The following is a 12,958-nucleotide window of genomic DNA, read 5'->3' on the forward strand; positions in this document are numbered from 1 at the left end:
ACTCGATATGAGAACAGGACTGATTTGCTAATTATTGAAGGCAGGCTGAATTCACGTCAGTGTGTGACAAGTATGGGAAACCTTGCTGTCATACACTTCACGAGTATCGACTGGCCTATTCCAACAGCATGATGTAAGACTCCCCGTTACCGAGTGAATTCGCGAAGTGGTTAGCACGCTGGACTCGTATTTGGGAGGACGACGGTTCAAACCTGGGTCTGGACATTCTGATTTAGGTTTTCCGTGATTTCCCTAAAACGCCTCAGGCAAATGCCGGGATGGTTCTGTTGAAAGGGCATTCCGACTTCCTTCCCCAGTCCGATGGGACCGATAACCTCGCTGTTTGGTCCCCTTCCCCAAATCAACCAACCAGCCAACCAAGACTCCCCGTTCCAGCTAATACCAAATACGCCTCGAGGTAAGCGCGGATCCTTTACTGGCGTGCCTGTCCCTTGATCTATCACCATTAGAGCATGTCTGATATGCGATGGGAAGACTGTAAATTGAGGCGATACTTGACGACCAACAGCTGAGTGGTATGGGGCCGCATGTTGTAGGATTTAGCATTGCTCAGTGTCTAACATACAGGATGATTCCGTGATGATGTTCCAAAATTTCACGGATGGTGGAGAGAGGGAAACGTACTACTTTTACGTAATGGATCCTGGTCGGGCAACAACTGAGTCGAAAGTTATAAGCGAAAATGGTTCTTATATATCTGAAAGTGGAATACATATACCGTTATTGTTGTTGCTGCTGTGAAACACATCTGTTACTCTGAACAAGTGCTCATAGCTCTTAAGGTATGCTCTTTACAGCCTATGTTTACTGAATATTTTTTCCTTGTTTTGGTCCATAATACCTCGTTCCAAAATATGAAAAGCAAGGAGCTTGCAGTAGAAAATGTCCACTGTCAGAGGCATTAGAACGATTTCTGGTTATAACTTTCGACTCGCTTTCTTCCAAAAAGGGGTCCCTTAGCTTAAACTGACAAATTTACCCGTCTCCGTCGCTAAAAGTCTGTAACATCGTCACAGAATCTAACTACAAGATCGACAAGCATGCATGTGCGAGGATTTTTGCAAGCATGGACAAATCCCCTTCGCCTTCACTCACTACAAGCCTGCTTGTTCAAGCATTAGTTTGCTCGTTTTGTCCGGCTTCGTCGTTGTGCGTAAAAAAATGAGAAAAAATGATGTGTGGTGTAAAGACTCGGTAATGAAACAAAAAACTTATTCTCACATTAAATTGCTTTGTGAGGTGAAGATATATCCACACGATTTGTGTAATCAATTCAGGATCAATATAGAAACATATTTGAATCTCCCTATCAATCATTGCACCATTGATTAAAAATTTCTTGCTAGCCGATTGGGCTATGGAATCGCAAACATTGTTAACTTATGAACCTCATTTGTTCCTGCACCAAATTAACAAATACTTTCCATTTTTCCCTCCTATAGATCTGGAAGAATTTGTGTTTTTATTACAACATGTCTGCCTGTGACAGCTTCAATTGGTTTGTATTTCGTTAAAAGTAATAGGCTTTCGATTTACGGTTTCTGAAGCCAGACTGGATTTCATTTACTCTGCTCGTATAAAGCTATTCCAGCAACTGACAACTGATTTGCTTCATGTCGCTCGACGTAGGACCCCTTCGAAGATTACCTCACAACTGAAGTTTGGTTGTGCTAGCATGCACATTTTCGGTACACACGCTCCATTATTCTTGCGTCGTTAGCCGGCCGCTGTGGCCGAGCGGTTCTAGGCGCTTCAGTCCGGAACCGCGGTGCTGCTACGGTCGCAGGTTTGAATCCTGGCTCGGGCATGGATGTGTGTGATGTCCTTAGGTTAGTTAGGTTTAAGTAGTTCTAAGTCTAGGGGACTATTTTCCATAGTGCTTAGAGCCATTTGAACCATTTTTGAGCCGATGTCTCGATGTTAACGGCGGTACACGACAAGCACACTTGGACTGCAAATTCGCATCCACAAGACGTCTGAAAGTCTAGGGGACTGATGACTTCAGATGTTAAGTCCCATAGTGCTTAGAGCCATTTGAACCATTTCGCGTGTCGTTATGCTATTTCAAGACTGCATAACTGATAAAAGATCAGCCTTTCAGCAGCTGGAACTGCCCGATTGATTCCCGAAAATTACCATACAGAACAATGGAATACGTTTGCAGAAAGTTCTTGAGCATACATGCTCGTCAGCCTTGCAGTTACATGTGTGGTCACCTTAAACTGTTGTGCTGCGGCATTAATTTCTGCAAGTGAGAAATAAAAGTCGCTTTGTGTGGTGTTACAGAGTGAAACGGTTTTGTTTTGTATTTGTGTTCTAACAATAGCCTGATGTGCGGTGGCAACGTACGTATTCAGGATCGTAAATTTGTGGAGTGAAAGTTCGACCGGTGTGACAAGAGGAAATGCGCTGATAGTTTGAATGAATTGGAGAAACAAATAATCCGGAGGAGCGCAATTTTTACTCCAGTTATAATTAGGAACGAATGAAGAAATCAGCGCAAGTTAAAAGATCTGTTTCTCCTGGCGTATACACTGTTCAAACAACTTACGGGCTTGCAGCCGGGCGACGTCGTCGACAACTGGCAATATTTCGACAGGAGCGCTCCCTGCCATGTCCAACGCATAACTGCATCAAGTAAGCTCTCTGCAAAGGAATTTAAAACCTCGATTTGCATACAAACTCAGGAAAGATAACGACTTTTTACAACACCTGAGTTAAATCCATCGGAATATTTGTTTGCCGATGGAGGTGGAAAAGGATGGCTGTCATCCCTTCCTTGATATGTTGGTTTGGAGGGAGGTTGATGGTACGTTGGGACACGCCGTTTATAGGAAGCCTATTCACACTGATTCATATCACCATCCCGCTAAACGTGAAGGGGTACTTCGTACCTCGGTTAACAGGCCCTATGTAATCTCGAACCTTGAGAGTTTCTCAGCAGAATTAGCCCGTCTCGAAGTTATCTTTCGTCAGAATGGTTATAGTGAAAGACAGACCAGACGTGCGAAGCACTATCGATCAACTGTGCACCGGCTGAATGATAATACCGAGGTGACACTAAAGTTTACAGCCTTTTTGCCTTACGCATGGAACATTTCAAACAGGACTGGTCGTATTTTGCGGAAATATGATGTGAAGTGTGTTTTTCGACCACTAAGATCAGGGTCCTTTTAGGTTCCGTAAAGTATTATCTTGGTTTGCGTAAGGCAGGTGTCTACCGTATTCCTTGCAGTTTTGGCATGTCATATATTTGTCAGATTCTCAGGACTGTAGAGGACCGGTGTCCTAAGCATAAGCGGCACACACGCTTATAACAGCTCTGTAAATCCGCCATTGCAGAACAGTCTTGGCATCGGTTATCCTATGCAATATAACAACACAGATTGTGGCATGCACTTCCAGCTATTGAGAAAGTGTAGCTATTGTAATTAAATCAGCAGTAGCCTTATAAACAGATAAGGTCGTTTTTGTTTAAATTCTGCTTGGATTCATGCTCTCTCCCTTGCCAAAAAACAGAGGGACATAGTTAATGCTATTTCACCCGTTGATTATTATTTTCACTATCGATAACGAATGACGTCGGCAATCTTTGATGTGTTGTGATGGCTGATGGCGCTGGTGGGTACAGTGTGTGTGTGTGTGTGTGTGTGCGAGAGAGAGAGAGAGAGAGAGAGAGAGAGAGAGAGAGAGAGAGAGAGATCTTTCCGGAGTTTCAATGAAAACCGAGATTTTAAATACCCTTGCATAGCGCTTACGTGCTGCAGCTATGTCTTGAAAAGGGCAGTGTGTGCTCCTGTCGAAATATCGCCAGTTGTCGACGACGTCACCCGGCTGCATTCCCGAAAGTTATTTGAACAGCGCAAGGTGGTCCAGCCGCGAGGTAAACACCCAGCAGCGCAGTAACTTGGACGCGACGAACTGCTGGAAGCTTTAGCACGTATTCAAAGGCGCATATTAATTTGTAAATATTTGGTCGCACAAGGGAAATAGATGTGTTTAGTTTATACTTTGCAGACTTACAGAGAGCGATCAATGCTGTCCAAATCAAACTGGTTTCATTCCTCGTTCGTGATTTCAAGAGACTAGTTTTTCTTTTCAAGTATTAAATATTGGGTGCATCATTAGAATTGACTTTGCAACTAAAAGTTATTGTTTGTGTCACTGATGTCGATAAGACTACAAGAAAACCTCGCCCTACGTTATTTCACTTGCTAAATGCAGTTTCCATATTTCATCAGCAGCAAGGACAAATAACTTTTTAAAGCAACCGTCTAAATTATATTACAGTGTTCTGATGGAGTACTCGTATATGTGAATATGATATTGTGAACAGCCAATACAATTTTTCTGGGTTTGTGACCACACTGTCAATATGTAAAACTATCGACGTTCCGGTCACTGTTGCAAGTGACCTTCAGAGTGTTTTTGTTTACTGCTGAATGAGAAAACTTTGTTTCTTATATAACTGCAGACTGGGTTGTTATCTAATTCTAATTCTGGCATTATATGGGTCACCGTACACATCTCCTGTTTGCTGAGGGTAATTTCACTGTACTGCGTTACAGAGAAGAGATTTTACGACGAATACTGGGACGCAACGCCAACGTTTTGGTACAGTTTCATCTTGAGGGTGATAACTTGGGTGTTGTCGTGCTGTTCTCGTGAACATGTTCCTTCAGAATAGTAGAATCATCAGAATAGAGTGGCCTGCGTTTCCTCCGAACGTGAACCCAATTAGACATGTAAGGGATCGACTAAAATGAGCTGTTTTCGGACATTGACAACAAGGTAATCTGCCCGGCTTTCCAAGACTCGCCATTGAAGAGTAGGACATTTCTACCAGGCTGGATTGATGATATCATCGATGGTGTGACACGATGGATTCCAGCTTGCATCCGAGCAAAGGCACGTTCCTCCAAGTACTGACATTTCTCAGGAGTGCAGTGGATACCCCTCCCACCCCCGCTCCGCCCCTTGGGAAAAAGGCGATTTTGGGTTATTCAAATAGAACGACGAAAAAAAATTGCAACACAAAAAGTTATGAATGCAGAGTAATGAAATGTCGGGAATAGTTTTATCTAGGTAACATATTAAGTGATTAACATTGCAAGATCACAGATTATTAGTAAGTGCGAGATAAACCATTGAAAATGTGAAATGCAGGTATATTAACAACCGGCGAAACCATCAGAATGTTGAATGCAAGCTGGCAGATGAGCACGCTGTGATGGGATGGTGTTCCGGGCATGTTGCTGTTAGTCGATCAATACAGGGACGATTAACGCCGTGTGTGGATGATGCTGGAGTTGTTGTTCGATGGTGTACCATATGTGCTCATTGGAGACAGATATGGTGCTCGAGAAGCCCAACGTATCATTTCGATACTTTGTAGAGTGTGTTGGGTTACAACAGCGGTATGTGGAGGAGCGTCATCCTCTTCGAAAACACTCCTTGGAATGTTTTTCATGAATGGCAGCACAACATGTCGAATCACCAGACTGATGCACAAATTTGCGAGACAGAACGAGTGGGATAACCACGAGAGTGCTCCTGGTGTCATACGAAATCGGACTCTAGACTATAACTGCATGTGTAGGTCCAGTGTGTCTAGCACACAGGCAAATTCGTTGCAGACACTCAACTTGCCTCCTCCTAACTAACAACACTGGCACCGAGGGAGAACTAGCTTTCATCAGAAAACACATCAGACCTCCTCCCTCCCCTCCAATATGCTCTCGCTTGACACCACTGAAGTCGCAAATGGTGCCGAACGGGATTAGCCCAGCGGTCTAGGGCGCTGACGTCATGGACTGTGCGGCTGATCCCGGCAGAGGTTCGAGTCCTCCCTCGGGCATGGGTGTGTGTGTTTGTCCTTAGGATAATTTAGGTTAAGTAGTGTGTAAGCTTAGGGACTGATGAACTTAGCAGTTAAGTCCCATAAGATTTCACACACCTCTGAACCTTCGAAAATGGTGATTGTTTGGGGTCAACGGAATGTATGCTACAGATCGTATGGCTCGGAGCTGTCCTTGAGGTAACCGTTTTGTAATAAAAGAACTTTCTGGCAGATTAAAACTGTGTGCCCGACCGAGACTCGAACTCGGGACCTTTGCCTTTCGCGGGCAAGTGCTCTACCATCTGAGCTACCGAAACACGACTCACGCCCGGTACCCACAGCTTTACTTCTGCCAGTATCTCGTCTCCTACCTTCCAAACTTTACAGAAGCTCTCCTGCAGAAACACACCAAGCAACTTTCGTTTATGTCGCACAATTTCACCTTGGTGGTGTAATTTTTTCCCCTGTCAGTGTATTTGTTTCTTTGATTTGGTGATCTGGACACAAATGAAATATATAGGGATGCATGACAGCTACTTTTTGTTTTCTGTGCCACGAATTTCGAAATACAGCGGTTATCAGAAACTTTCGTTGATGTGTGTACATTATGGAGAATGATGTGTGTAGTAAGTATCCGGCCTCCACGTGATGAGGCATGCACAGGGCGGGAAGAGGTGGGGCGTGTGGTGGCTTAGAGTGATGTGGACGCGCCTGGTTGTCGACGGGGTCGTAGGGCACGGCGGTGAGGGCGCCGGCGCCGGCGGCGTGGTGCACCATGCGGCCTCGCAGCGCCACGCCGTGCTCGGCCACGAGGGCGCGCTCCAGGCCCAGCCGCCGCAGCGCCGCCTGGCCGCGCGCCGACAGCGTCAGGTTGATGGTCCGGCCGCGCACGTGCTCCGTCCGCCGGATGTCTGCAACACGGCACACACCTCCCAGCTCAGCTAGCACCTCCTCACACAACTCACAAGCTGTTTCAAAAAGATAAGTCCGTGTTCACAAGAAATGAGAAAGAAAAGAAAACACTGAAAACAGTAAAAAAGCAAACAAACAAACAATCAAACAAAAGTACCAACCGCTTGTATTCTGTACTGAGGTGACACTTCTCTGCTATGCCACTATGACATGGACTTCCGCTGACCCTCCTTTTATATTGCCTTTGAATGACATGCACTCCACTTTGCCTTTCGGATCCGCTTACTCTTCCCCACCCACATCCTCTACCAACTTATAAAATTCCCAAGCCTGCTCATCCATCTTGAACACCTCCGAATATCCTACATTACCCATAAACTCGACACTACCCACCCCCTAGTTAGATCATTGAGATCATGGTAGTCCACCGCACCTCTCCCACCACATTCACTCAACATTACACTTCTACACCCTCCACATCCTCTCCCAACGAAATTTTTCTCACCTTTCCTTACCCGATTTTGAAATCTGTCTTAATATATAGGGTGTAAATTTTAAGTTGACAAACGAGATTAACTCGAAAAATAAGCTTCACAAGGAAAAATGTGTAGAATGCAAAGTTGATTATTTTCGAGGGGGACATCTGCTGGTGCTAAAATTAGCCCGCCCCCCCAGCAACTTTAAAATTTCAAAAGGGAACCCCCATTTTTTTGCATAATCAGATTCTACATAAAAAACTACGTACATTTTGTCTTTAACATTTGTTTTGATTCTTGGTATTTGGCGCTGTAATTCAAGAAAATCCATTTTCTCATTTTTGCGTAGAAAATGGTTTCGGATGAATAAAAAATACTTATTTACTTCGTAAACTTTGAATCGCTAAAACTAAAACCCTCCCTCTTTCCCCATAGGGTGGGGTTTGAGAGTTTTACAACTGTTGACATAAATATTAATTTTTTCCGCAGATTCGAATAAGTTTTGTTTGTTTCGTCGTAAAACTCTAATTCCTCTCTCAGACCCCACCCTATGGGGAGAGAGGGAGAGGTTTAGTTTAAGCAATTCAAAATTTACGAAGTAAAGAATTGTTTTTTGTTTATCCGTAACCATTTTCCACGAAAAAAGTATTTGTCACTTCCTACTATTACAAAATATATATACCATAAAACACTCTTTTAGTTACACATCTTTGCTATATAATAACAAAATCGAATAAAATCAATGGGAAGCAACTGAGATTTTCAGCGGCAGACTGCGGCACAAATACTGCTTCACTTAATCTGTGGGTATTTTTAACATCTTCGATCCATTTGCTATATTATATCTGTAAGTTCTGTGGTTAATTCACTCCATTATAGTCCAAATCTCAACATAACCTTTTGGCTGTCTTACATGCCACTGCACAAAATCAAATTCACCAGTGCTTTTCCCTAACAACCATGGAGAAGACACCTTTCACCTGATGATGATGATTAACCATCGAAACACATAGTAGATATAATAAATTTTTGTAACTAACGCAGATTTATATATTTTTTCATTTAACTGTCGCAGCCTTCATTTACATAATCCATTGGATGTATTCGATACGTGTTTCAAGAAACTATATCTACTACATGAATGAAAACAGAAACCTGCAATAAATTTTAACACATCTACATGTACATTGGACTCTGCAGACCTCCGTGACGTGCATGGCAGTAGGTACTTGACATGGTACCACATGTTAGGGTTTCTTATCATTCCCAACCCGTCTCAAGTGCGGGAAGAATGACTGCTTAAAAGGATCTCTGCACAATCTGATTGGTCCGATTTTGTCTTCACCGGCCTTATAGGAGTGTCAGTTAGGGGACCCCAAAATATCTCTAGATTCTTCATTTAGTAACGGTTCTTGTAAATTTTTAAGCAGGCTTTAGCAGGATAATCTGTGTCTACGTTCAAGAGTCTGTCAATTCGGGTTTTTCAAGATTTGTATGTCGCACTTCCGTAAGTGAGACAGACTTGTGTCCATAAGTGCTGTTCTTCTTTGCTTAAGTCCAATATTGTCTGTTGGTCCTGTTTCGTGTGGGTCACTCACACTAAAGCAATATTCTAAGATAACACGTACAAGTGATCTGTAAGCAGCCTCATCCGTGGCATGATTGTTTTTTTGCCAATATGCTGCCAATTCGTGTTCTAAGTCCTCAGCCATTATTGATCAACATTAAGGATTTAGGAGACAATCTGAGCTGCGCTCTTAGACTGCTTTACCTACGACTCAGCCTATGTGATCATTCCATTTTATATCCCTACAATCTGTTACTCCAAGATATTTAAACGAGTTGACAGATTACGATTGTGACTCAGAGATATTGTAGTCAGAGGATACTATGTTTCTTCATTTTGTCAAATGCACAATTTTATAATTTTGAACATTTAAAGTAAGTTAAGTTTTCACGCCGAAACCCTTTCGTATGGAAAGTACACCAGTGGCAAGACTGAATCAATACCTTCAAAACGTGATAATAGTAGTGAAGTTACTGATGACAGTGCTACTAAACCACTAAACCAGAGTTATCGAACACGGATGTACGAAATTCTCCACCAAAGAAGAAGAAGAAGTAAATATTCCAGAAACCGAATCAAGAACATCTGCCAGCATGAGTAACTTAGAAGCAGATATCCTCGGTGTAGCGAAATTGCTTAAATCACTTAATAAAGTAAAGGCCTCCGGTCCAGATTATATAGCATTGAGGTTCCTTTCAGAGTATGCTGATACAATGGCTCCATACCTAAAAATCATGTACAACCTCTCGCTCGTCAAAATATCAGTGTTTGTATACTGGATACTTGCAGAAGTCACACCAGTACCCAAGAAAGGAAAGATTGTACGACTGATCCGCTCATTTACAGACCAATATCACAAACGTCGATTTGAAATAGTATTTTGGAACACATACTGTGTTTGAATATTATGAATTACCTTGAAAAAAAAAAAAACGATTAATTCAGAAATAGGCAACCCGGATTCAAAAAAATATCGTTCTTGTGAAACATGACTAGCTCTTTCTTCTTACGAAGTAATGAATGCTCCGATAAGGGATGTCAAAATGATTCCATAGTTTTGGTTATGTAGAAGACCCTTGACACTGTTCTTCACAAGCAACTTCCAATCAAATTGCATGTCGACGGATTACCACCTCATCTGCACGACTGGATCCGTGATTTCTTGTCAGAAAAGTCACTGTTCGTAGTAACCGACGGAAAGTCATCGATTAAAACAGAAGTAATGCCTTGCGATTCCCAAGGAAGTGTTCTTAGTCCTCAGCCATTATTGATCAACATTAACGATCTAGGAGACAATCTGAGCTGCGCTGTTAGACTGGTTGCAGATGATGCTGTCATTTACCGTTTTGTAAAGTCATCATAGAATCAAAACCAATTGCAAAATGATTTAGACGAAATATGTGTATGGTGTGAAAAGCGGCGATTGATTTTAAATAATGAAAGTTGTGAAGTCATCCACATGAGTACTAAAAGGAATCTGCTGAATTTCGGTTACGCGATAAATCATATGAATCTAAAGGCTGTAAATTCAACTAAGTACTTAGGGATATCAGTCAGGAATTACTTAAGTTGGAGTCTTAACATAGATAATTTTGTGGGGAAAGCAAACCAAAGACTATGATTTATTGGCAGAATACGTAGAAAATGCAAAGGGGCCACAAAAGAAACTGGTTACACTACGCTTGTCTGCCCTCTTCTGAAGTATTGATCTGTAGTCTGGGATCTGCATCATTTAGGACTGATGGAGGACATTCATTAAGTTCAAAGAAGGGCAGCTCGTTTTGTATTATCAGGAAATAGAGGAGAAAGTGCCACGGATACGGTCCCCAAGCTGGGGAGGCAATCGTTAAAACGAAGGCGTTTTGCGTTGCAGTGGGGTCTACTCAAGAAATTTTAACCAACTTTCTCCTTATTCTCCTTAGGGAGTGAAAATATTTTGTTGGTATCCCTCCTCCCCGCCGTATAGGGAAAAAGTATCATCATAATAAAATAAGAGAAATCAGAGCTCGCACGGATAGCTTGAAGGTGATTCAATGGGGCCTCTGCAGGCGCTTGATTATGACTTGCAGAGTAACCATGTAATGGTAGATGTAGAAGTTGCCAATCTTTGCACTACTTTAAAATTTTATCCAGATCTGACAATATTTTTGGAGCATTTTACAGATCTCACTTCATTACGCCGCGTGGGATTAGCCGAGCGGTCTAAGGCGCTGCAGTCATGGACTGTGCGGCTGGTCCCGGCGGAGGTTCGAGTCCTCCCTCGGGCATGGATGTGTGTGTTTGCCCATAGGATAATTTAGGTTAAGTAGTGTGTAAGCTTAGGGATTGATAACCTTAGCAGTTAAGTCCCATAAGATTTCACACACACATTACAGATTTGCGGAAAGCTTGAGGTTGCTGTTAATATTGTTGGCCGGGTTATTAATATAAAACACGCAGATCAAGGATCCGAACGCCATCACCCTGCGGTACGCCTGAAGTTAGTTCTACTTGTGTCGGTGACTTTCAATCCAGCAAACATTTAGGACTCCAAAACTTTTATTTTCAGAAGAACTTTCCGATTTTACATGCATGCACAATGCACATGCACCTTGGGGCACTTTTTACAATTGCTTTTAGCATCAAAATTTTCATTTACATTTCATAAATGTACAATGAAATCTGCACAGAACGCACAACAAATATCCAGATGATAATCCAGTTCGTTCCATGGCATGCGAGCAAGTCCAGAGTTCTTCATTCACTGCTATTGCTAGCGACATCGCAATTCACCCCGACGTGTTGGAAGGGGAGGCACTTACAAGGAAACTTCACCAACTTGACCCGATATTTTAAGGAGAAAAAAAGCACACATGTTAGATCTCAGACCCAGCTAACGATACAGGGTGAAAATTTGGACCATAATTCTGACAGTACGGAATTATGACCTTCTGAAAGTGCAGCGTTTAAACTTCAGCGCGCAGCAGTTGTTCGTAACACGCTCCGCGCCACAGCAGCCGCCAAATGACCGGGAGCGAAGTACTGCGCAACGGAGTGACAACCAGACACCTTCTATTCGCGGGCTGTTGAAGGCAAAGAAAGAGAAGGGGCGGAGAGAGGAGGCCACGTTTGCCCAAGAGGCTATAAAATTTTATTCAAGAACACGTTATTCTACGCCAGAGCTAGTAAGTAATATGAGCATGTAGTATGTCAACATCATGTATTCAGCTGCCCCTATCGATTCGATATACAGTATGTAACCCGCACTACATCTGTTTCAGGTAGGGTATCTATGCAACCCGCAATATGTCTCCAACAGAAAGGGTATCCAAACAGGCGACAGTTACGTAATCGATATAAGTGCCCTCTCTGAGCTTTGAGTGACTGTAAGCAAACTTAATCATACCGTAAAGAACAAAAGTGAGACTTGGCTATGAGTTACACAGTATTTTTGGATCAAGATACACCGTACTTCTGCCATATTTATCCAAGTGTCTCCCAATCTTTATTTGAGTAATAAGCGCGGTATAGTCATACAGGTTTTGGATGTCGCTGTAAGTTTATTCCACTCATAGTACTTAGTCTTCCGTAAATGGTTCAGATGTTATATACCAGAAAATTGTTATCTCCTGTTAATATCGTTGTTACTGATGGTGAAACAAACTTTATAAGCAACCATCCTTACAAAAGAGTAAGTATTATAAACGGAGGTTACAGAGTCATGCAAAACGTGTGTAACTACACCGCTAATTACACAAAGAAAGATAGGAGACATTTGGATAAGTTTGGGAGACGTAAAGAATATTTTGGTTCAAAACTACCATGTATCTCATGATCAGTCCTCTCATTTTTTACAGTATAATTCCGGTTGCTAACAGTCTCCCAAAGATCTGAGAGAGAAGTTTTATCGATTATATGGCTGCCACCTGTGTGGATTCCGGTCCTGATACAGACGTCTTGCGGGTTGCATTAAACGATCTGCTAGGTGCAGCTGAATCACCTTGTGTATGTTCAAAATCATTTTCTCGATATTCTTGTATTAACATTTTACAGCTAGATACAGGCCTCAAAATCAAACTGGATTAGCCTAGCTGACTGCAGAATTATTATGAAAAGAAGTAATTTGTATTTACAATTTGATCGTGTCAATCTCGTTGAAGATCA

The 12,958-nt window shown here is 42.4% G+C and overlaps 1 protein-coding gene across 1 annotated transcript in view; it reads right to left on the reverse strand.

Moving 5' to 3' along the window:
• LOC124795346 (kynurenine 3-monooxygenase-like) overlaps positions 1-12,958 on the reverse strand; it is a 180,318-nt gene that overhangs the window by 88,383 nt on the left and 78,977 nt on the right. The window contains exon 3 of the mRNA XM_047259336.1: positions 6,572-6,771. Coding sequence (XP_047115292.1) covers positions 6,572-6,771 — 200 coding nt within the window. The remainder of the gene's footprint in view (positions 1-6,571; positions 6,772-12,958) is intronic.

The sequence above is a fragment of the Schistocerca piceifrons genome, chromosome 4 (genome assembly GCF_021461385.2).
Source record: "Schistocerca piceifrons isolate TAMUIC-IGC-003096 chromosome 4, iqSchPice1.1, whole genome shotgun sequence".
Lineage (NCBI taxonomy): Eukaryota > Metazoa > Arthropoda > Insecta > Orthoptera > Acrididae > Schistocerca > Schistocerca piceifrons.